The sequence below is a fragment of the Anguilla rostrata genome, chromosome 13 (genome assembly GCF_018555375.3).
Source record: "Anguilla rostrata isolate EN2019 chromosome 13, ASM1855537v3, whole genome shotgun sequence".
In the NCBI taxonomy this organism is placed as follows: domain Eukaryota; kingdom Metazoa; phylum Chordata; class Actinopteri; order Anguilliformes; family Anguillidae; genus Anguilla; species Anguilla rostrata.
This window is the reverse complement of record NC_057945.1, coordinates 3,481,791-3,503,608: the sequence shown is the minus strand read 5'-3', so window position 1 is coordinate 3,503,608 and position 21,818 is coordinate 3,481,791. Positions and strand designations below refer to the sequence as shown.

Genomic DNA, 21,818 nt, shown 5'->3' with positions numbered 1-21,818 from the left:
TAATCAGGTTAGTCTCATTGACATTAGAAATCTCTTTTTCAAGAGAGACCTGGCCAAGAAAGCAGCAGTCGATTACAGACACAACAACAACACTAACTACAAACTAGAGAAGAGTTTCGCCGTGGCAGCTGCAATAGACTGTGTAATACCTTATAATAACTGACTTATTATTATTATTATTATTATTATTATTATTATTATTAACATTAATAACAATAATAATAATAAGATTATTTAATTACTGCTTTAATTGATTAATTAAGTGCCAATTAAGAAAAGCAAGCCTTGCTGCTCTGCAGGTCCTGGGCTGGTGCACTGATGTGGGATGCAGTGGAGCTGTTGCCTGACGGTGTTTTTTACTGCAGTGACAGTGTGCGGTTTTGACTCTTTGTGTATGGTGGGGAGCGGGGGTATGACCAGTTGTCAAACGAGGGGGGGGGTCTGATTTCTGTCCGTCAGCTGTGTGGCACTTGAGTTCAGCTGTCCCAAATTCTCAAGCGGACGGACACACACACACACAATATACACACATGCACACACACACACACACAAATACACACACACACTCCACACATACACACACAAACACACACACACACACACACAAATATATACACACACACACACACACACACACACAAATATACACACACACATACAAACACACTCACACACAGCCACATACACACACTCATGCCACACCACACACACACACATACATACACACACAAAGACAAAGTGTGCGTAGGGGCGACATAGCTCAGGAGGTAAGACCGATTGTCTGGCAGTCGGAGGGTTGTCGGTTCAAACCCCGCCCTGGGCATGTCGAAGTGTCCTTGAGCAAGACACCTAACCCCTAACCCCTAACTGCTCTGGCGAATGAGAGGCATCAATTGTAAAGCGCTTTGGATAAAAGCGCTATATAAATGCAGTCCATTTACCATTTACCAAGATGCATACACACATACATACACACAACCACATACACACACACACACAAATATACACACACATACAAACACACTCACACACAGCCACATACACACACTCATGCCACACCACACACACACACATACATGGACACATACATACAAACATACAAACACATGCCACACACCACACATACACACAGACACACATACACATACATGCAAACACACACAAACACACACACACACACACACACACTGCAAGGACCATTCCTCAGTCAGTCCCCCACCTGTTGGCTTGGAGGGGCTGCTGGAAATTGGTCTGCATAAAAGGACAGAATGGTTCCGTGTGTGTGTGTGTGTGTGTGTGTGTCGTGGTTTGCGTGCCAGTCCTGTGCTGACCCTCACAGAGACAGCAGTCCACTGGCCAGCGAGGACCCCTCCGGACACGTAAGACCCACGCTCAGTTATATCCACTGTGTGTGTGCTGGGATGTGTGTGCATGTATCCGTTTATACTGCTCCTTTATCCATTAGAAAGGATACCCCAGTCAGACTGATATCTCTTTCCAGGGGTTTCTGTTCAAGAGGGCAACATAAAATAATGTGAACACACTAGAATATTCCAGACAGTATGTCTGTCTATAACGCTCACCTGTATACAGACCAAGTTTGTTTTTTAAGGTTGTTTTTAGTGTGTTTTCTTGTAGTGGATAAAGGCTACTGTTTATTTTTATTTTTTGATCGGTAGTGAGTTTGCGTTAAAGGACAGCGACTTTTTCTGATGCCGCTGCCTACAGATCAGAGACTTTTGAGGCCCGTAATGAGCAGTTTGTGAGGTGCCTGTGTCGCTCCATTTTTAACCCTTAGCAGATCGAGTTGCTGGCCCCAGAATAGACGCCGCTTTGTTGCGGTAAGTCCTGGGTGTGTGTGTGTGCACAGGAATGGTACTAGATCGGTCTCTGTTACTGGATCGATTCTGGCCCGTTTCTCGTCCTGCGGGGAGTGATTTCTGACGCTCTTCCGCGAAATTTCCGAGTGTTAGTCGCTTTGGATGAGGCTCCCCTATTGACCGTTCAGGCGGAAGTGTACTATAATGGCTAAGGAGTTGATCTTGTAACCTAAAGGTTGCAGGTTCAATTCCCCGCCGTTGTACCCTTGAGCAATGTACTTAACTTGCATTGCTCCAGTATATATCCAGCTGTATAATTGGATACAATGTAAGTCGTTCTGGATAAGAGCGTCTGCTATATGCCTCTAAACTGTAAACTAAACTGTTCACTGTGGAAGAACAATGAAACTCAAATGAGAAGTTGAGTTACAACACTGTTCACTGAACTGTCAGAAATAAAAGTGCAAAACAGAAGATAGCAGCTGTTACTGGATCCATCTGAGCTTTAACCCTTTCCCCACAGAGCTGTCCCAGAAGAAGGCTGGTCCTCGGTGAACCATGGCCCAGTACGACCAGTGAGTCTTCCTCCTCCTCTCCTCTTCCTCTCCGTGGACTCAGCTGTCCACCCGGGGTCTTTGCGTTCAGAGCCTGCTGTCCTTCGGTCTTGCTTGTGTAACAGTTATATGCTCGCTGGGGTAGCTCTGTTCTTGTTTGTGTAACTCTGACGGCGAGCCTAGTGAACACTAAATAATGGAGTCTGCTCTTCTCACACTTGCTGTGGGTCTTAGAGCTGTGCTTTCACCCTCCGAGGACTTACTGCACGATGATCCCTCATCTGTGCACTTGTGTTTGTGTGGTTAGTGGCTCTGGATTAGAGTATTGAAGAGCAGTAATGTAAGGCGTTCCCCCCAGTGTGACTGTCTTGTGTGTCTGTCCCTCAGTGTGAGTCTGTGTGTCTGTCCCTCAGTGTGAGTCTGTGTGTCTGTCCCTCAGTGTGAGTCTGTGTGTCTGTCCCTCAGTCTGAGTCTGTGTGTCTGTCCCTCAGTCTGAGTCTGTGTGTCTGTCCCGCAGTCTGAGTCTGTGTGTCTGTCCCTCAGTGTGAGTCTGTGTGTCTGTCCCTCAGTCTGAGTCTGTGTGTCTGTCCCACAGTCTGAGTCTGTGTGTCTGTCCCTCAGTGTGAGTCTGTGTGTCTGTCCCTCAGTGTCCCTCAGTGTGAGTCTGTGTGTCTGTCCCTCAGTGTGAGTCTGTGTGAGTCTGTGTGTCTGTCCCTCAGTGTGAGTCTGTGTGTCTGTCCCTCAGTGTCCCTCAGTGTGAGTCTGTGTGTCTGTCCCTCAGTGTGAGTCTGTGTGTCTGTCCCGCAGTCTGAGTCTGTGTGTCTGTTCCTCAGTGTGAGTCTGTGTGAGTCTGTGTGTCTGTCCCTCAGTGTGAGTCTGTGTGTCTGTCCCTCAGTGTGAGTCTGTGTGTCTGTCCCTCAGTGTGTGTCTGTGTGTCTGTCCCCCAGTGTGAGTCTGTGTGTCTGTCCCTCAGTGTGAGTCTGTGTGTCTGTCCCTCAGTGTGAGTCTGTGTGAGTCTGTGTGTCTGTCCCCCAGTGTGAGTCTGTGTGAGTCTGTGTGTCTGTCCCCCAGTGTGAGTCTGTGTGTCTGTCCCTCAGTGTGAGTCTGTGTGTCTGTCCCCCAGTGTGAGTCTGTGTGAGTCTGTGTGTCTGTCCCCCAGTGTGAGTCTGTGTGTCTGTCCCTCAGTGTGAGTCTGTGTGTCTGTCCCTCAGTGTGAGTCTGTGTGTCTGTCCCTCAGTCTGAGTCTGTGTGTCTGTCCCTCAGTGTGAGTCTGTGTGTCTGTCGCTCAGTGTGAGTCTGTGTGTCTGTCCCTCAGTGTGAGTCTGTGTGTCTGTCCCTCAGTGTGAGTCTGTGTGTCTGTCCCTCAGTGTGAGTCTGTGTGTCTGTCCCTCAGTCTGAGTCTGTGTGTCAGTTCCCCAGTGTGAGTCTGTGTGTCTGTGTGTCTGTTCCCCAGTGTGAGTCTGTGTGTCTGTCCCTCAGTGTGAGTCTGTGTGTCTGTGTGTCTGTCCCTCAGTCTGAGTCTGTGTGTCTGTTCCTCAGTCTGACTCTGTGTGTCTGTCCCCCAGTCTGAGCCTCTCCCGTACCCGCCCCCCCGCCCCCTCGGCCAATCCGGCTCCGGTTTCTATCAGAGCCGCGTGTTCGCCATTCATGGTGTGGATGTCACTGCCGGCCTGGCAGCGGGTCAGGTTTGGGTCTGGTTTGTGCTGGGATTTATCCGGAGTAGGGCCAGGTTTGGGCTGGGTTTGGGCTGGGATTGGGCTGGGATTGGGCCAGGTTTGGGCTGGGATTGGGCTGGGGTTGGGCTGGGATTGGGTCAGGTTTGTGCTGGGATTGGGCCGGGTTTGTGTTGGGTTTGTGCTGGGTTTGGGCTGGGATTGGGCCGGGGTAGGGCCAGGTTTGGGCTGGCATTGGGCTGGCATTGGGCTGGGTTTGGGCTGGGATTGGGCTGGGATTGGACCATTTTTGGGCTGGCATTGGGCTGGGTTTTGGCTGGGATTGGGTCGGGTTTGTGCTGGGTTTGGGTCAGGTTTGTGCTGGGATTGGGCCGGGGTAGGGCCAGGTTTGGGCCGGGGCCTGGCCAGGTGTCAGACCCGAGTCCTGTTGCAGATCAGAAGCTTTCAGCTCAGTTTTACTGGTTTTTAGTGTTTTGAAAGACTTTGGTTGATTTTTATTTTATTTACTTATTTTTGCTGACAGAGGTCTGTTCTTGTAAAGACAGGCAGAAGATCCCGGGGTATTGCTGAGGATCGGGTTTAATGGGGTTCAATATTCTGATCTCTATCCTTGTCTCTGAGTGATAATATATCATAATAAGTTTATAAACATGAAAAAAGACAGAATGCTTTTAGTTAAATTAATATTTAAAAAACAGGTTCATGTTTATTTTTACAAAAACAACTCACCCTGAAGGTGAGCTCGGCAGGAGCTATTACCACCCCTGCCTGTGTGTTCTGGAAACCCATGGAATTCTGCCGGGACACAGCTGCTGTGGACAGCCAATCACGATTCAGCCTCAGGCATGCAGGAACTGTTCACAATTCAGCCACAGGCATGCAGAAACCAATCGCAATTCGGCTACAGGCACGCATCACGAGGCAAACTGTTTCTGGTGGAAATACGGGTCTTGGCGGCTGCCAGGGAGGGTGGGGGGGGGGGGGGGGGTGTCTGTCGACCCCCTTTCTCAGCCTGCTTTGATGTCACAGTCCGTCCTGCCCCCTGGGCAGTGAGAATCGATCGGGGGGGGCACGGGGCAGGGGGGCCGCGTACCCTACACATTGATCATAGTTCACCTCCAGCGTGCTGCTAATTGTGGAGGATGACACAGGAGATGATTTCAGAACAGCCCTCCTGCTGGGATAAGCCTGTTTCCACACGGGGGCTGTTCCTGAGCCTGTTTATGGCGAAAGGAGGTAATGAAGTAATTATGAATAATCCAGGTTTATGGCAAACAAGGTCTATACATATTTTTGGCTTAGGTCAACATATTTGACGCAGGTAGAGACATATTTGACCCAGTTTGGTTTGGACATATTTGACCCAGGTTTGGTCATATTTTACCCAGTTTGGTTTGGGCATATTTGATCTCAGTTTGGTCATATTTGACGCAGGTTTGGACGGTACTAGTCTGAAATGAATTTGCTGGGTGTATGCGGTGTTCGGCTGTGTGCTTGGTGTAAGTAGCTGTGTTTTGTGCACACCTGTTCCTGCGAGCTTACCTGCCTCCCTCTGGCTGCCTGACGCTTTGCATGCTGGGTCTGCATTTCAGGCTGGACGATAAGGACTCTCTGGACATCCATGACAACCCGCCAGCTCCGGACAACGTGGTGAAAGAGGAGGACAACACGGTGAGCCGCGAGGCGTCCAATCGCATCGCACTCTCATGGCCAGCCTCAGCCAATCGCCTGCTCTCTCCTTCTACAACTTCAGAAAGCGACAAATAAGATTCAGGGGTGGATGTGTGATTTTGATCGGTTTAGCACTCAAGCGGGAGATGTCCAATCACTGCGTTATCACTGGCCGTCTGAGCCAATAACCAGCTGCATGAGTGGGAGATGTCCAATCACTGCGTTATCACTGGTGGTCTGGGCCAATAACCAGCTGAGTGGAAAAAACAAACACTGTATTGTGCTCTAAATGAGGCATGTGCTGAGTTATGGCTCTGAATCTGGGATTGGCAGGCTAACCGTGTCTGGAACCGCTCCTAAATATAATGCAAAGGCACTTTCCACAAGCCACTGCTTTGAGTTTTATGAGTCTCTGTTCAGCGCTATTTAAAGAGCCTGCTTAATTCCCCGCTGATGTGATGCCGAGTGTGTGTGTGTGTGTGTGTGTATATGTGTGTGAGAGAGAGAGAGTGTGTGTGTGTGTGTGAGAGAGAGAGAGAGAGTGTGTGTGTGTGTGTGTGTGAGAGAGAGAGTGGGTGTGTGTGTGTGTGTGTGAGAGAGAGAGTGTGTGTGTGTGTGTGTGTGTGTGAGAGAGAGAGAGTGTGTGTGTGTGTGTGTGTGTGTGAGAGAGAGAGAGAGAGTGTGTGTGTGTGTGAGAGAGAAAGAGTGTGTGTGTGTATGTGTGTATGTGTGTGTGTGTGTGTGAGAGAGAGAGTGTGTATGTGTGTGTTTGTGTGTGTGTGAGAGAGAGAGTGGGTGTGTGTGTGTGTGTGTGTTAGAGAGAGAGAGAGTGTGTATATCTGTGTGTGTGTGAGAGAGAAAGAGTGTATGTGTCTATGTGTGAAAGAGAGTGAGAGAGAGAGAGAGAGAGAGAGTGTATGTGTGGCAAAGAGGGAGTTTGGTGGTGGTGGTGGGGGGGTTCTAATTAATAGAAATGAAGACTGACAGCCTGGTTTTGGTTAAGCTGGAAATAGAGAAATCAAATAGCGATAAAATGAAATGAGACAAAGATGGACAGATGAGAGGGAGAAGAAGGCTTGAGGAAATGAACAGAGGCTTGGGGTAGGATAGGATTACTCCTTTTCCTATGCTTACGGGAGAAGGGATGAGATGGATCCCTCTGGTGAGCTATATGTCTGAAGCTACAGATGACTGTTAATGCTACTACAACACAGGTGTGTGATCTGTAGCTACAGGCGCCAGTTAATACTCACATAACTTCATGACACGCATTGCAGTTAAAGTCCATGTAATGTATTGTTGAGATGTAGCAAAGGTGGTAAATGTAGGAGAACATGTGTAATGTGCATGTGTAATGTTGACCAGGGGCAGTGTGTGGGTGTGGGCGTTCCTGAGCCCTGAGCTTGCTATTGTTCCCTAAAGACCAGCTCGTACCAAAGTGTCTTCAACTAACGGTACAGTTTAATGTCTTCAGTACGAACTATCGAGTTTCAGAACGGCTACCGCAGTCTGAAGTGCTCAACCAACTAGTAACGCGTTTTATGGACAGTGGTTATATTTATTAAGTGTTCTTTTTGTAAAAATTTACTCAGTAACATTATTCCATATTTTTTTTAATTGCCAGTCTTGTTTCCTTTGAACCAGCATTTCTCAGTCTGAAACTGCATTACATGAGTTATGGCCGATCCATCAAGGAGAGAGAGAAAGAGGGAGAGGGAGAGAAAGATAGAGAGAGAGAGAGAAAGAGAGAGAGTATGTGTGTGTGTGTCTGTCTGTTTGGGGGGGGAGGGGGGGGGGGTTGTATTGTATGTATTTGTGTCTTTCGTTTTTTGCCCAGAGTGGACACATTGCAAAATCACCCTTCTCACAATGCCTCGTCTTTTCAAATACAGTGTAATAAAAATAATAATCCACTTAACCCTTAAGCATTCAAAACAGCTCTCTCAATCAATGAAATCATTTAAATCCGCTGCTGCTCAAATCCATAATTTAATTTGAAAGGTCGCTGTCTTGTCATTATCAGCTCTTATGAACCCTTGTATTAATTCGGTGACTGACAGCAGAAAGACTTGGTGTAAGATAAATAAATGCTAATGAGCGCCTTTGTAAGGGAGTCGTCTGTGGAGTAGCTGGAGCTTGGGAACAGGCTGCTCAGCGCACTTCAAAGACCACGTCTGAAAATAACAGTGATGTTAGCCCAGAGAGGCCCAGGCCCAGAGAGCCGGGCGGTGCTTTAAATCCCCGAATCGCAGATTAGAGAAAGGGGAGGCTGAATCCGTAATTGGCGCCGAGGCAATTAAAATAGGAGCAGCTGGAGAAGGACACTCTGAACTCGGAGGCACGGGGGTGGGGGGACGGGGGGGGAGGGCTGTGTGTTCACGCACATGCCAGGGGAGGCTGTCAAACCCTCGTGGGACACTGGCCCTTTTAAGTACACCGCGTCTGTCAGGGTCACTGATTTGAATGGAAAAGTTAACGTCAATGATTCCAGCCTGAACTTTGTCATTAGCCAAAAATGACCACAGACACAGTCAGAGAGGACCAGACACGGTCAGACAGGGCCAGACACGGTCAGAGAGGACCAGACATGATTAGACACAATCAGACACGGTCAGACACAATTAGGCACGATCAGACACAGTCAGACATGGTCAGAGAGGGTCAGACATGGTAAGACATGATCAGACACGGTCAGGCATGATTAGGCACGATTAGACACAGTCAGACATGTTCAGACATGGTTAGACAGGGTCAGACACAATCAGACACGATCAGACAGGGTCAGACATGGTTAGACAGGGTCAGACACAATCAGACACGATCAGACAGGGTCAGGCATGGTTAGACAGGGTCAGACACAATCAGACACGATCAGACAGGGTCAGACATGGTTAGACAGGGTCAGACACAATCAGACACGGTCAGACAGGACCAGAGAAGGCCTGGACGCCCCCTGGCCTGGCCCAGCAGGAGAAGAAGGGCTCTGTTAGCCAGGACTACCTGTGTTTGTCAGGACTACCTGTGTTAGCCAGAGCTACCTGTGTTAGGGCTACCTGTGTTAGTCAGGACTACCTGTGTTAGCCTGGGCTACCTGTGTTAGGGCTACCTGTGTTAGTCAGGACTACCTGTGTTAGCCTGGGCTACCTGTGTTAGCCAGAGCTACCTGTGTTAGCCAGGACTACCTGTGTTAGTCAGGACTACCTGTGTTAGCCTGGGCTACCTGTGTTAGCCAGAGCTACCTGTGTTAGCCAGGACTACCTGTGTTAGCCTGGGCTACCTGTGTTAGCCAGAGCTACCTGTGTTAGCCAGGACTACCTGTGTTAGCCTCTGCTAAGCGCTCGATAACAGGAGAGGCTGTCAGACTGCAGTGCCTTGCTGAAGAATGAAGCTTTTTTTAGTAACAAGCTTTCTGGGAAAAAATGTACTCCCTCAGCACACAGCCTGTGGCCTCTCTGCCCTTGTCCTGTATCTCCACTCGGAATAGCAACAAAATGCCTCTAAAATCACTGTGTGTGAGATCTGCAGCCAGCGTGGTGTTGGGTAGCTTCCGTATCACACTGGCATAAAACCCACAGAATACAAAAGAGATGAGCAAGACTCTACTTAATGTGAAACGCGCCTCCACAAATGTATACTTCACGCACGTGTGTTTAAAGTGGTGCCCCTCCCCTGTCAGGTGTACTTCATCTACGACGAAGAGGTTGAGGAAGAGGAGAAGGAGGAGCCCCCCCCCGCCGAGCCGGTGAAGCCGGTGAACGACAAGCCACACAAGTTTAAGGACCACTACTGCAAGAAGCCCAAATTCTGCGACGTGTGCGCGCGCATGATCGTCCGTGAGTCCCGTCGTCCGCGAGGGGATGCTGGGCGGTGCGTTCGGCTAAGGTGCCAGGCTGTAGCGCAGAGATGAGCTGCGTGATCTGGGACTGGGTCTGGGCTGCGCCGGTGCTGACTGGGGCTGGTAGCTCCACAGGACACGTACACAGTTGGCCATTGTGTTGCCCAGGGTTACACAGTTGGCCATTGTGTTGCCCAGGGTTACACAGTTTGCCATTGTGTTGCCCAGGGCACAGGGAGAATTCAGTCAGTTACGGGTCCGTGTCGCATTGCTCCTCAGTGCCCCCTGCTGGTCAATCAGGTGCCCGTGGACTGCATGCCAAAGCGTATGCATAAGAAAGGTCTTCCTCTGACTCCACTCTGTGCAACATCGGCTGTAGTCTGATAGAAAATGAATAGGCCACCAGGGATTGGAGTATATTGTATGGCTTGAACGGTATCCACCAGTCTTATTACCAGCGCACTCTGTGATTGGTGCAGCGCATCTGTGGAAGGGGGCGGCCACTTTTCCTCCCCCCATTTTTATTTCCAGCCCCATTTTTATTTCCTCCCCCCATTTTTATTTCCTGTCGCCATTTTTATTTCCTGTTGCCTTACCTGGTCTCTGCAAGCAGATTCAGGGAGAACTTGATGCTGAAAGTCTTTCTCTTTATCACATCTATGGTGTGTTTAAGCTGAGGTAGAGGAATCACCACCTGTGTGTTCTCATCCAGAGTTTTGTCTGCTTGCACATTTTTAATTCGCCAGCGTGATACCTGCCTCCTGGATCCTGTATTTTTGATCCAAGCCTGAGTTTTGAGCTGTGCGTTAAAAAGATTTCATAAGCCTGCTATTACCAATTGCAGAACGTATCTAAAACGAGATCGTTTTTGTCTTTTGGTGACGAAAAGTTATTCACACTTTTGTTCTTTTTTGACATGCATTAATTATATTTAAAGCAAGGCACGGTGGGCCCGATTATACTGCCACAGTTTTAACCCCCTATAGCACACATTTTCATCTCCAATCCAATAATAAAGCTCTTCCCGAGTCAAAGATAAAAGCCCTTTGTTCATCTTTCACTGTTATTGTGCTTCTTTTAATTATCACTGTGCTTTTCTAGTTACATTACATTTCTTTTTAACGGTGAATGTGCTTTTGCATGTATTGTTTCACTTGGTTTGAAAATGCCGAAAGCACAGTGAACCGTTGTCAACGCTGTGCGCAGTGTCTGTGTTAAAACGCAGCGTTGATTGTCCCGGTTTCCATAGCGCCTGAGATGCACAGGGTTTAGTGAGGCAGTGCTGAATACCCTCTACTCTAGAGGGGTGAATGGCCTGTTCTCTTTATTATATACTTTTGCTTTATTTACATTATTATTATTATTATTGTTTCAAGGTGATATTTTATTTGCTTACGGACTACAGATGAAAGGTGGCGCTCTTACACAGACACACCTGCAGAAGTGTTGATGTTATAGTGTATTGGCCCTATTAAACAATTTTTTTTTAAAACATCATGATGAGAATCATATTCAGGATTACACACAAGAATATAAATAAATCAGTGAAAAAGATTTGGATAATTAACAATAATGTGAAGTTTATTTTAGTAATAATAATAATAATAATAATAATAATCTAATGAAATCTTTTTTTCTCCCTCCCTCCTCCAGTCAATAACAAATTTGCTCTGAGATGTAAGAACTGCAAGACCAACATCCACCACCAGTGCCAGTCCTATGTGGAGTTCCAGAGGTGCTTCGGGAAGATCGTGAGTCCGCTTCCGCCGTTACAGCAGTGACCCGCCCGCGTGCCCCTGAAACTCCGCGGCTCTGCGGCGGATGACGGGACGCACTCTTTTTCCGATGTTTTACCTCCGCTGAGCCCCGCATATCCTCGTCTTTAAGGTCACAGAGTGTCAATGTACAAGTAAATTAGTCCTCCGGTTAGTATTAGTCGTAAGTAAGTGAAAAACTGAAAAGTCTATTTTTATGTTATTTTGCAGACTAACAGGAGCCAGGATGAGTATACTACAGTATATATGTAATGATTTAGTACCAGGTAGCAGAGTGAGTACATCTTTAATCTTTTATGGGAGTCTACGGTTGGACTCCCTGTGCATCCAGCTCTCTAGTGACCCCAGCTGGTCAATTGGGCTCACTCTGCTTGCTAAGGCTGCATGTGAAGAGTCTCCCTCCAGCTCACGTCTGTGCAGCCTGGCTTCGGTGTGAAAAGAAGCAGCTGGCCACATTGTGTGCTTCAGAGGACATCTGTCCATCTGTCTATCTGTCTGTCGGTGGCTGTCTGTCTGTCTGTATGTTTGTCTGTGGCTGTCTGTCTGTCTGTGTTTCTGTCTATATTTGGCTGTGTGCAACTGGGCATTCCAAAGTGGGAAAAAAAATCAGGGGAAAAATATAAAATTAAAAGTATTTTCAAATATAGGTATGGCAGATGTGCTGTCTGCCAAGCTTGGGGTTGCTGGGCACTACCCATGCCTCTCCCAGGCCTTTACAGCACTGAGAGTTTGACACTTTTCAGGATATCTACATTTACCACAGACTCAGAATTAACTTCTGTGTGCAGATGACAAAATGAGAGGTGAGATGGCAAGTTGAAAAAAAAACAAAGGTCATAAATCTAAGAAAACATGGGCAGAATGAATTTTGGATATGGTTTAGAATATGTGAAATGCATGAGTTAAAGTTTAATTGTCATTTGACATAATCTTGATATGAGTAAGTCACTTAGACTGATTTTGTTAAGGAATTGGGTCACAGTGTAGCACAACGGCTAGAGAGCTCGCTTTGCAACTCGGAAGCTCCACGTCCCTTGGCTCTCTGTCAGGTCTTTGGGGACTGTGTTCTGGCTTTGTATTTTGTTTCTCCCTGGTGTTGACAGTTTTTTTGCCACTAGGTATCCTCATTTGTACTCTTCTTGCGTTCTGTATTTTTTCTCTCCCTGGTTTTGACACTCTCAGTTTCAAAATTAATTCAATAAATATTCAGCTGTGTAAATGTGCGTGTAAAAGAATTTAAGCTGAAATGTAAAGTAACTCAGCTTTTTTTTTTCTTTTAAAATATTTTTGTTGAGTTTATGACAGACACTGTGTTAAAATATACAGGCCGCCAAATATTAATACTGAAATTTCGATCCGGACAGCCAAAATGTGTGGTTTCATAACGGCTGGTATTTTGAGCGGTGGTGGTGCCAGACCGCTGTTCCCAGAATTCATTGTGCGGAGGCGTGATGGTGGCGCGTTTGAGTGATGACACGCCCGGGCCTGCAGGTCCGCCCGGCGACGCCGTCCCGCAGACCCTCTCTCGCTCGCACGCTCGTCTGCGGAAGGTTCCGGAAGCGGTGCTGGGGGACAGGCAGGCTGGGGTGGGGCGCTGAGGAAACCGCTGCTGGGGTCTGTACGGTGCGTCAGGGTGGCCAGCAGCCTGTCCATTTCAGGGTCATAACTCATAAACCAACCCTAAACGCAAAATTACGCAAATGACCATAAACATCTGCGTGAAAGCGTCTTACAAACAACGGTTAGACAAAGGCACATTTTCTTCTGTGTGTTTACATGACATGTGTGGCATTCTGTCCAGCGGTGAACCGGATTGGTCTCAGCTGCGCCGGCTGGTGGAGAGAGCACACGCACCTGGGCTGCGTTAGCTAATCAGCCCGGGTGCTTATAGGTGTGCTGCTCTCCACAGTTCGGGGCCGAGACCGGGAGCACACACAGAGAGAAGGCGAGTTTTGATTTTCGTTTTGTTTAGTTTCAGTTTTGTTTATCTGAGCGCACAGACTCAGAGAGAAAGAAAAGAAAAAGAAAAGAAAGAAACTGGTCGGCTGAGAAGCTGTCGCTGGGTTTTACTTTCTTTTGTCTTCGTTGTTATAGTTTGTTGTTTTAGTTTATTGTTTTTGCCTGGAACCCGTGAGAGGGATTTATTTTAGTCCATTTATTTTATTTCGTGTTTGTATGGGTGCTCTCTCTTTCTCTCCATTCGGCAACCAATGAGCTCCCTCCCGGGGGTGTCACACTGGCGTGTGACACTATGGAATCCATATTTTGACACCCCCAAAAAAAAAAATCATTGACCTTGGCTGAGGCAGTTTCAGACATTCCTTCATCTTTCAGCTGTGGCCCCATCCTGGCTGTGTGCTCTGTGAATCCACAGTTACAGAACTGCTCTCTGTGTTCCTCTGAATTGAGTTTAATTCAAAGTGCTTTATGGCATGAAATATTTGAAGGTATTTCCATCGCTTTTGCTGAAAGAAACATTTTACACATTAACTTCAAAACAGTTCTACAACACATCAAAATGTGTCCAAAAGGTGGTAAAGACTAAACACAATTAGTCAAGAATAGATGTAAAGAAAAAATAAATTATTTCCAGCAAGTTTTTAGTGACTCTCTTTTTCTCTCTCCATCTCTCTCTCCTCTTCCCTCTCTTCATCTCCCTCTGCCCTCTCTCTCTGTCTGTCCCGCCCTCCCCCTCTCTACCTCTCTCTCCCTTCCTCCCTGTCCCCACCCTCTCTCTCTCTCCCTCCCTCTCTCTTTCCCTCTCCCCCCCGCCCCCTCCTTCCTCCCTCCCTCCCTCTCTCTCTCCTTCTCCCCCTGCCCCTCTCTCCTTCTCCCTCTCCCCCCACCCTCCCTCCCTCTTTTCTCTCTCTCTCTTTCTCTCTCTATCTCTCTCTCTAGCCTCCTGGTTTCAGACGGGCCTACAGCTCTCCCCTCTATAGCAGCCAGCAAAATGCCACCGTGAAAGAGCTGCTGCCATTCTGTGAGTGTTACACACACACACTCTCTCACACACACACTGACACACTCACACACACACTCTCACACACACACACACACACACACTCACACACACACACACACTGACACACACACACACTGACACACACACACACACACACACTCACACACACACACACTCACACACACACACACACACACACACACACTCACACACATACACACACACTCTACACACACACACACACACACACACACACGCAGACAGGCACAAACACACAAACACTGACACATGCACACACACACACACACACACACACACTCATGCCACACCACACACACACACACACATACATACACACACAAAGATGCATACACACATACATACAAACACACACTCACACACACACACACACACACACATTCTCTCTCTCACACACACACACACACTCTCTCTCACACACACACACTCACACACTCTCTCTCTCACACACACACACACTCTCTCTCACACACACACACACACACACACACACACTCTCTCTCACACACACACACACTCTCACACTCTCTCACACACACACTCACACACACACACACACACACACACACACTCTCACACACACATACACATACTCTCACACACACACACACACTCTCTCACACACACACACACTCTCACAAACACACACAAACACACACACACACACACACACATCTCACACACACACACACACACACACACACTCTCTCACACACACACACTAATCTGTTTGCACAGCAGTTCACTGCTGCTGCTGAACTGAATAATGTAAGAGGCTGAAGTGGACTGAAGGATCACACATTAAAAAACAGTCTGACAGTATTTAATACTCTTCAAACTGATATTTACACCCGTCAGCACAAACACTGCACATCACACACAGTATAAACTGTGCTCATCTCTCTCTGCCTGTGCTTCTGTGCAGCGCAGTCCAACCGCACGGACCCTGTGTTCGAGACGCTGCGCATCGGGGTCATCATGGCCAACAAGGAGCGCAAGAAGGGCTCGGAGGACAAGAAGAACGTGGGTGTGACCTGGACACAGGACCCTGCTCGCTTTCATTAGTGCATGCTTCACAAATACACCCAGAAACATATAGACATATTTTTATTCATAAAAATTGGATCTTATGACTTAATTTTATGGTTCTTGTTATACTCTTTTGTGAAAAGAAATATTATACATTGGTTAATTGAGCACCTTCGAACATCATGTCAAAGCCAACTCCACTGTGCCAGCTCGGCTGTGGTCTGCGATGTGAAAAGAATGTAGCAGTGACAGCACAGGTTTCAGAGGAGAGCCGGGGGTGTCTACACTCTCCCAAATCAGCCGTCGGGTTCACACACGAACGCGGCTGCTGTTGCAGAATACCGGACATTCCAAACCGGGGTTGGAATTGGGCACGCTCAGCCCCACATTGGGCACCAGATTCTAAAAAAAAAAAGGTTTTTTAAAACAGGAAACTGTCAGGGCAGCCTTAACTGTCTCAGACGCACATTTCCAGCATTACGGTGGCTGTGAGGACGTGTGACAGTGTAAAATCCGCCCCTTCTGTTCTGAATTTGGCTGTTAAAAAAAACAGGCGGGAAAAAGAGGCGAAAGGATTTTTATATGGTGGGCAGGTCGGTCTCCATCCAGCACAGTCCCGTTTGGAACAGGGGTAATAGCTGGGCTGGTATAGTGCCTGCTGATTGGCTGAACTCTCTCATGCTCCTCCCACTCTAAAGTCAGGGATACCACCATTTCTATTCAGTCAGTTCAGAAAATTTGATTTGTTGTTCTGCAAGGATTTTAAAATCATTTCTATTAAATAGCTGAATTGAAAATTAATCGACTGATTTGTAATTAATTGTAATTGGTCTTAATTGCTTACATGGCTGAATTGCTGTAATGCCACCTCCCGTCCCTCTCTGGTAGATGATGATGATGATGATGGAGGAGGAGGAAGCCCAGCAGCCCAAATCAGAGGAAGGGGGTGGGGAGGGCGGTAAGTTTGAGGCAACAGAGTGAACCCAAAAGCTTCATGACCCTACATTGTTCCCAGGCATGAGTCATATGATTCATGTGATTCGTGTGGAACTGTGGGATTCATATGATTCCTGTGATCTGTGAGATTCTTATGTTTCATGTGATTTGTGTGGCCTGTGCTTTGTGTTTCCCAGCAAACCCGGAAGGGGATAAGAAAGGAGACAAAACGACAGCAGATGACAAGGTGAGAGAGGAGAGGGAGAGAGGAAATGAACGTCATGATGAAGATTGTGATGATGATGATGATGATGATGATGGTGATAACTTTCAGGATGATGGTGCAGGTTTAGGTGAATAAATTGGGGATTACAATAATAAAAAGAGGACTGAGTCTGATGATTACATTGGTGAATATGATCACATTTAGGGTGAAATTAATTATGGCCATCATTATGATGAAACAGGTCATGGTGATAATGGAGCTGGTTATGATGATGCTGGTTTTTATGATAATAGAGCTATTATGGTGATAATGAAGCTGGTTATAGTTATTATGAAGCTGGTTATGGTGATAATGAAAGTGGTGTAGTGGTAATTATAACACTGACGTTAAGTCATTGTACATGTGACATTTTTGATGTTGATGATGATGATGACGATGTTTGAAATGGTTTGGTTTTGTCCATCTCAGGCTGTTTCTGGATGTGCCTCACGGTAGTGATGTGGGCCTCATTTTCTCTCGTACGTTCTTATGTGACATATATCCTGTTTCCCAACAAATCTGACGTGTTACATTCAGTGATTATGGTCTGAGCACAGAAATCAGTAATGTAGACTGTAGAGATTTGGGTTTTTTCAGATTAAGAAACCTCAGTGTTCTCTGTGTGTATCTGACTGTAATAATTTGGGGTTTTTTCAGAGTAAGAAGCCTCAGAGAGCTCTGTTTGGGTCTGACAGTAATAATTTGGGTTTTTTCAGATTAAGAAACCTTAGAGAGCTCTGTTTGGGTCTGACAGTAATGATTTGGGGTTTTTTTCAGAGTAAGAAGCCTGAGAGAGCTCATTTTGGGTCTGACAGTAATGATTTTGGGTTTTTGTTTTTCAGAGTAAGAAGCCTCAGAGTGCTCTGTTTGGGTCTGACAGTAATGATTTTGGGTTTCTGTTTTTCAGAGTAAGAAGCCTCAGCCCGGGAAGCTTGGCGTGTTTTCTCAGTCCCATTACTACCTGGCTCTCTATCGCTTCAAGGCCGTAGAGAAAGACGACCTGGAGCTCCAGTGAGTCCTTGCCTCCCCGTGTGTGTTTTTAACATCATCTTTTCTGAAACGTGCCAGTGTTATCCTTTCAGGTTCTTAGTGCATATCTCCATCAGCACTAAAGTCTTTTCTGCTCAGCTGGAGTCGGTCTGCCAGTCAGTCAGTCAGTCTGGCCGTCTGTGTGTTATTTTAGCCTTACACCTCTGTGGACAAAAGCTATCTGTCTTTGAATTGTTTGTTTTTCCCTTTATAATATTTGTTCAGTGTAAAATGAGTTTCTTGTTTGTTTGTGTGTGTGTGTGTGTTTCCAGTCCTGGAGACAGGATCACAGTGATTGATGACTCTAATGAGGAGTGGTGGAGGGTGAGTTTTCTCAGCAACAGAAACATACACACACTTTCTCTCTCTCTCACACACACACACACATACACACACTCTCTCTCTCTCACACACACACACACACACACGCACATACACAGTGCCCCAATCCCTAACACCACATCACGTTAATTTGCACGTCTCTGTTGTGCAGTGACTAATTATTTTCCTCCAACTGACAAGAATTTAAAATATGTTTTAAACGCTGAGTCATGAATCTCCCTCAGCATCTTTCCCCTTGCAGCACAGGGGAGGGCTGCACATATGAGTGTTTCAATCAAGCGGCGCCTTCGTCGTTCTAGCCTAAAGTGCGCCTGGCCTTCGTTTCAGGGCAAAATCGGGGAGAAGACCGGCTTCCTGCCCGCCAATTACATCATCCGCGTGCGCGCGGGCGAGAGGGTGTACAAGGTCACGCGCTCCTTCGTGGGAAATCGGGAGATGGGGCAGATCACGCTCAAGAAAGACCAGGTGAGCACACCTGCTCTGAGGCCGGCATTTCCGCGTGGATGAGCAGAGTATTCCGACTCAGATCAAACGCTTGTTTCAAGCACTTTTACCGTATAAATGCTAACAATACTCCACGCAGACTCCGGAAATTTTCCAGAAAAGCGTGCTACTGACCGGAAAGTACAACTGTGTTAAGAATCTCTTTTGAATCTTTCTCTTAAAATAATCAGTAATGCACTGGACTTTTTCAGGTATCTAGAGGGTTAAATTATTTTCACTGAATACAGGCTGCAGACACAGTGTTTAAAGCAGAGAATAACATGTGCATGCATATGTGATAAGTGTAAACACATTTATCCTGTGAAGAGGGCCAGCTTTCCACTGTCATTAATAAGCCTGTAAAGCTGTGACATGGGTCACATAATTACAGCTCTAGGCTCAGGATTCATGAGCTACATAATACATAGCCTACAGAGGCCTACACAATTATATGAGCCTACATAATTACACAGGCCTACAGAGGCCTACACAATTATATGAGCCTACATAATTACATAAACCTACATAGGCCTACACAATTATATGAGCCTACATAATGACATAAGCTGACATAGGCCTACACAATTATATGAGCCTACATAATGACATAAGCTGACATAGGCCTACACAATTATATGAGCCTACATAATTGCATAAGCCTTCATAGGCCTACACAATTTTATAAGATTATATAATTACAAAGGCCTACTTAATTACGTGACCCTACATAGAACTACATAATCGCATCGGTTTGCATAGACACATTGGCCATAATTTGCTATGTAAGTCCTTTCTGAATGCTATACAGTATTTTTCAGATTGGACGGCTTTCCTTTGTCTTTGTTACCTGTGTTTGGTTTCAAAAGTGTTCTATCCTCAAAGTTACATGTATAATAATAATAATAATAATAATAATAATAACAATAATAATAATAATAATAATGATAATACTTTAAATACATTTTAGAAGAGTGTGACGATATGATAAAAACAAAACCTGTATAAGCAGGACAAAGGTAAATTGTAAGTATTAATTTAAACATTATATTTTTATTAAATGGAATACATTGTTTAATAAATTGCAAATGGATCTTCCCCTCCACTCATGCATAAATGCAGACAGACACACTCACACGCGTATACACACACACACACACACAAGCAAACACATACCGACACACACACACACACACACAACTCATACAGTACACTCACACACTCACTCACACATGCACACACACACACACACACACACTCACATGCGCACACACACAGTCACACACACACACGCACACTCACAAGTGCACACACACTCACACACACACACATACACACACTCATACACGCACACTCACACACACGTACTCACATGTGCACACACACTCACACACACCACATACACACATGTGCATACACACATGCGCACACACATACACACACACACTCACATGCGCACACACACTCACACCTCCTGCTCTCTCTCTCTCCAGATCGTTGTGAAAAAGGGGGAGGAGGTGAATGGGTATCTGAAAGTCAGCACCGGACGGAAGCTGGGTTTCTTTCCTGCCAACCTGCTGCAAGAGATCTGACCCCCCTGGACTGGAACCAAAACCTGAACCTGAACCTCTGACCCCCTGGACTGGAACCAAAACCTGAACCTGACCCTCTGACCCCCTGGACTGGAACCAAAACCTGAACCTGAACCTCTGACCCCTGAACTGGAACAAAAACCTGAACCTGAACATCTGACCCCTGGACTGGAACAAAAACCTGAACCTGAACCTCTGACCCCCTGGACTGGAACCAAAACCTGAACCTGAACCTCTGACCCCCTGGACTGGTACCAAAACCTGGACAGAAACCTCTGACCCCCCTGGACTGGAACCAAACCCTGAACCACTGACCCCCTGGACTGGAACCAAAACCTGAACTGGCAATAACTGAAATGGAACCTCTAACCTTCGCCAGACTGGAACCAAACCCTGAACCGGATCCTCTGATCCCCCCTGGACTGGAACGAAAACCTGGACCGGAACCTTCCACACCCGACCACCAGGTCCTCCCCCAGTCTGGTGAAAATGGAGTGAATGGTTTCCTGAAGCTCGCCACACACGAGCGCTCCCCAACTCCAAGTCGACCCCCGCTGGACCATAATGAACTAAAGCTCTGACCCCTACTGAACACAAAACCTAACCACACCTGACCTCTGACAACCAAAAACCAACCTACCTCTACCCTACAACCAAACAACCAACTCTCACCCCCTACGAACCAAACCTGACCTGCTCACCACACTACCAACACTAAAATGAAACCTCTGACCCCGACAACCAAACGAACCAAAACCACCACTGACTGAACTCAAAACCTGAACCAACCCTACCCGCTGGAACCAACCGCTGCCTCTGATGGACTGGACCAAAACTGAACCTGAACGCCGCGACTGGGATAACCAAATGAACTGCCACTGACCCATGCCAAAACCTGAGGCCGTGGAACCACCTGCTGCAGACTGGAACTAACTTCCTGACCGGATCCCTGATCCCCCTAGGGGAGACGCAAACTGGAGGTCCCCTGCTTGATCGTCCTGGACTGGACCAACCCTGACCGACCTTCCCACACCCGACCCAGAGTTCCCTGCACACCTTCCAAATTTACAGAATCTCATGGCGCACCACACCGGCAGAAAAAAACCACCAGCGACGTACTGACGTTGATGTCACGTGCCAACAGTAGGCCTAAATGTTCTTTTGGGGTTTTAATTAAGCGATAGGCATTTTAATTACATTTATTTTGGCTTTTGTGAATGGGATTCATTCATTTAAGTTTTTTAATTCATTTGAACATTAAAATTTTTTTTTAAAGATTTTTCACACGGCACACCTGACCTCGCCTGACGGCACTCCGGTTGGGAAACGCAGGTGTATCTGACCCTGTACGGTGTGTAGTGCAGAGGGTCCAGGTAAATTAAAATCATTTTAACACTCCCTCCAAAATAAAAAAGGAAAAAGCTGCAAAGCTACAACATTTTGACAGGCCTCCCCGCATCATAGCTTGTTAGAAATTGTGCAGACACACCCCTCATGCGACATAGTTTTCTCCCCTTTATTTTATTTAACCCGGCATTTGAGTGATAGTTTACTGAAGGTCTGTTGCCTTCACTGCTATGTGAGATTGTATTGTGTAACGGTGGTGTGGGTCTGCATGTGTTTGAGATTTGTGTCGATTCTCTCCTGAGATTGTGGCTCTCCCTGGTCAAGCCCCGCCCCCCTGCTCTGTCACTCTCCTCAAAATCTACCCAGGGATGCCATTCCATTGGTCTGGTTTGGTTCTTTTTGCAGCATCATACCCTCATTGGCCACGCCTTCCCTGTGATTCCCGCCATCTCGATCTCAGTCTCAGATC

At 46.8% G+C, this 21,818-nt stretch overlaps 1 protein-coding gene across 2 annotated transcripts; it reads left to right on the top strand.

Moving 5' to 3' along the window:
- Window positions 1-1,224: 1,224 nt before the first annotated feature.
- stac3 (SH3 and cysteine rich domain 3) lies at window positions 1,225-20,464 on the top strand. Of its 2 annotated transcripts, none has more exons than XM_064305748.1 (13): window positions 1,225-1,391; window positions 2,344-2,395; window positions 5,640-5,718; window positions 9,395-9,551; window positions 11,207-11,304; window positions 14,227-14,308; window positions 15,255-15,352; window positions 16,247-16,316; window positions 16,492-16,541; window positions 17,467-17,570; window positions 17,861-17,912; window positions 18,258-18,395; window positions 19,904-20,464. In XM_064305748.1, the coding sequence occupies exons 2-13, from the start codon at window positions 2,379-2,381 to the stop codon at window positions 20,000-20,002; spliced, it is 1,044 nt and encodes a 347-aa protein (XP_064161818.1). In that variant the 5' UTR covers window positions 1,225-1,391; window positions 2,344-2,378; the 3' UTR covers window positions 20,003-20,464. The 2 variants fall into 2 exon arrangements, with proteins under 2 accessions (XP_064161818.1, XP_064161819.1); XM_064305749.1 differs by lacking the exon at window positions 1,225-1,391 and adding an exon at window positions 1,460-1,841.
- The last annotated feature ends 1,354 nt before the right edge of the window (window positions 20,465-21,818 follow it).

Bases quoted from the DNA above. Each gene is read 5' to 3' on its own strand.
- stac3 (XM_064305748.1), top strand. The intron at 9,552-11,206 runs GTGAGTCCCGTC...TCCCTCCTCCAG, and splicing joins GTGCGCGCGCATGATCGTCC to TCAATAACAAATTTGCTCTG. The intron at 15,353-16,246 runs GTGGGTGTGACC...CCTCTCTGGTAG, and splicing joins GCTCGGAGGACAAGAAGAAC to ATGATGATGATGATGATGGA.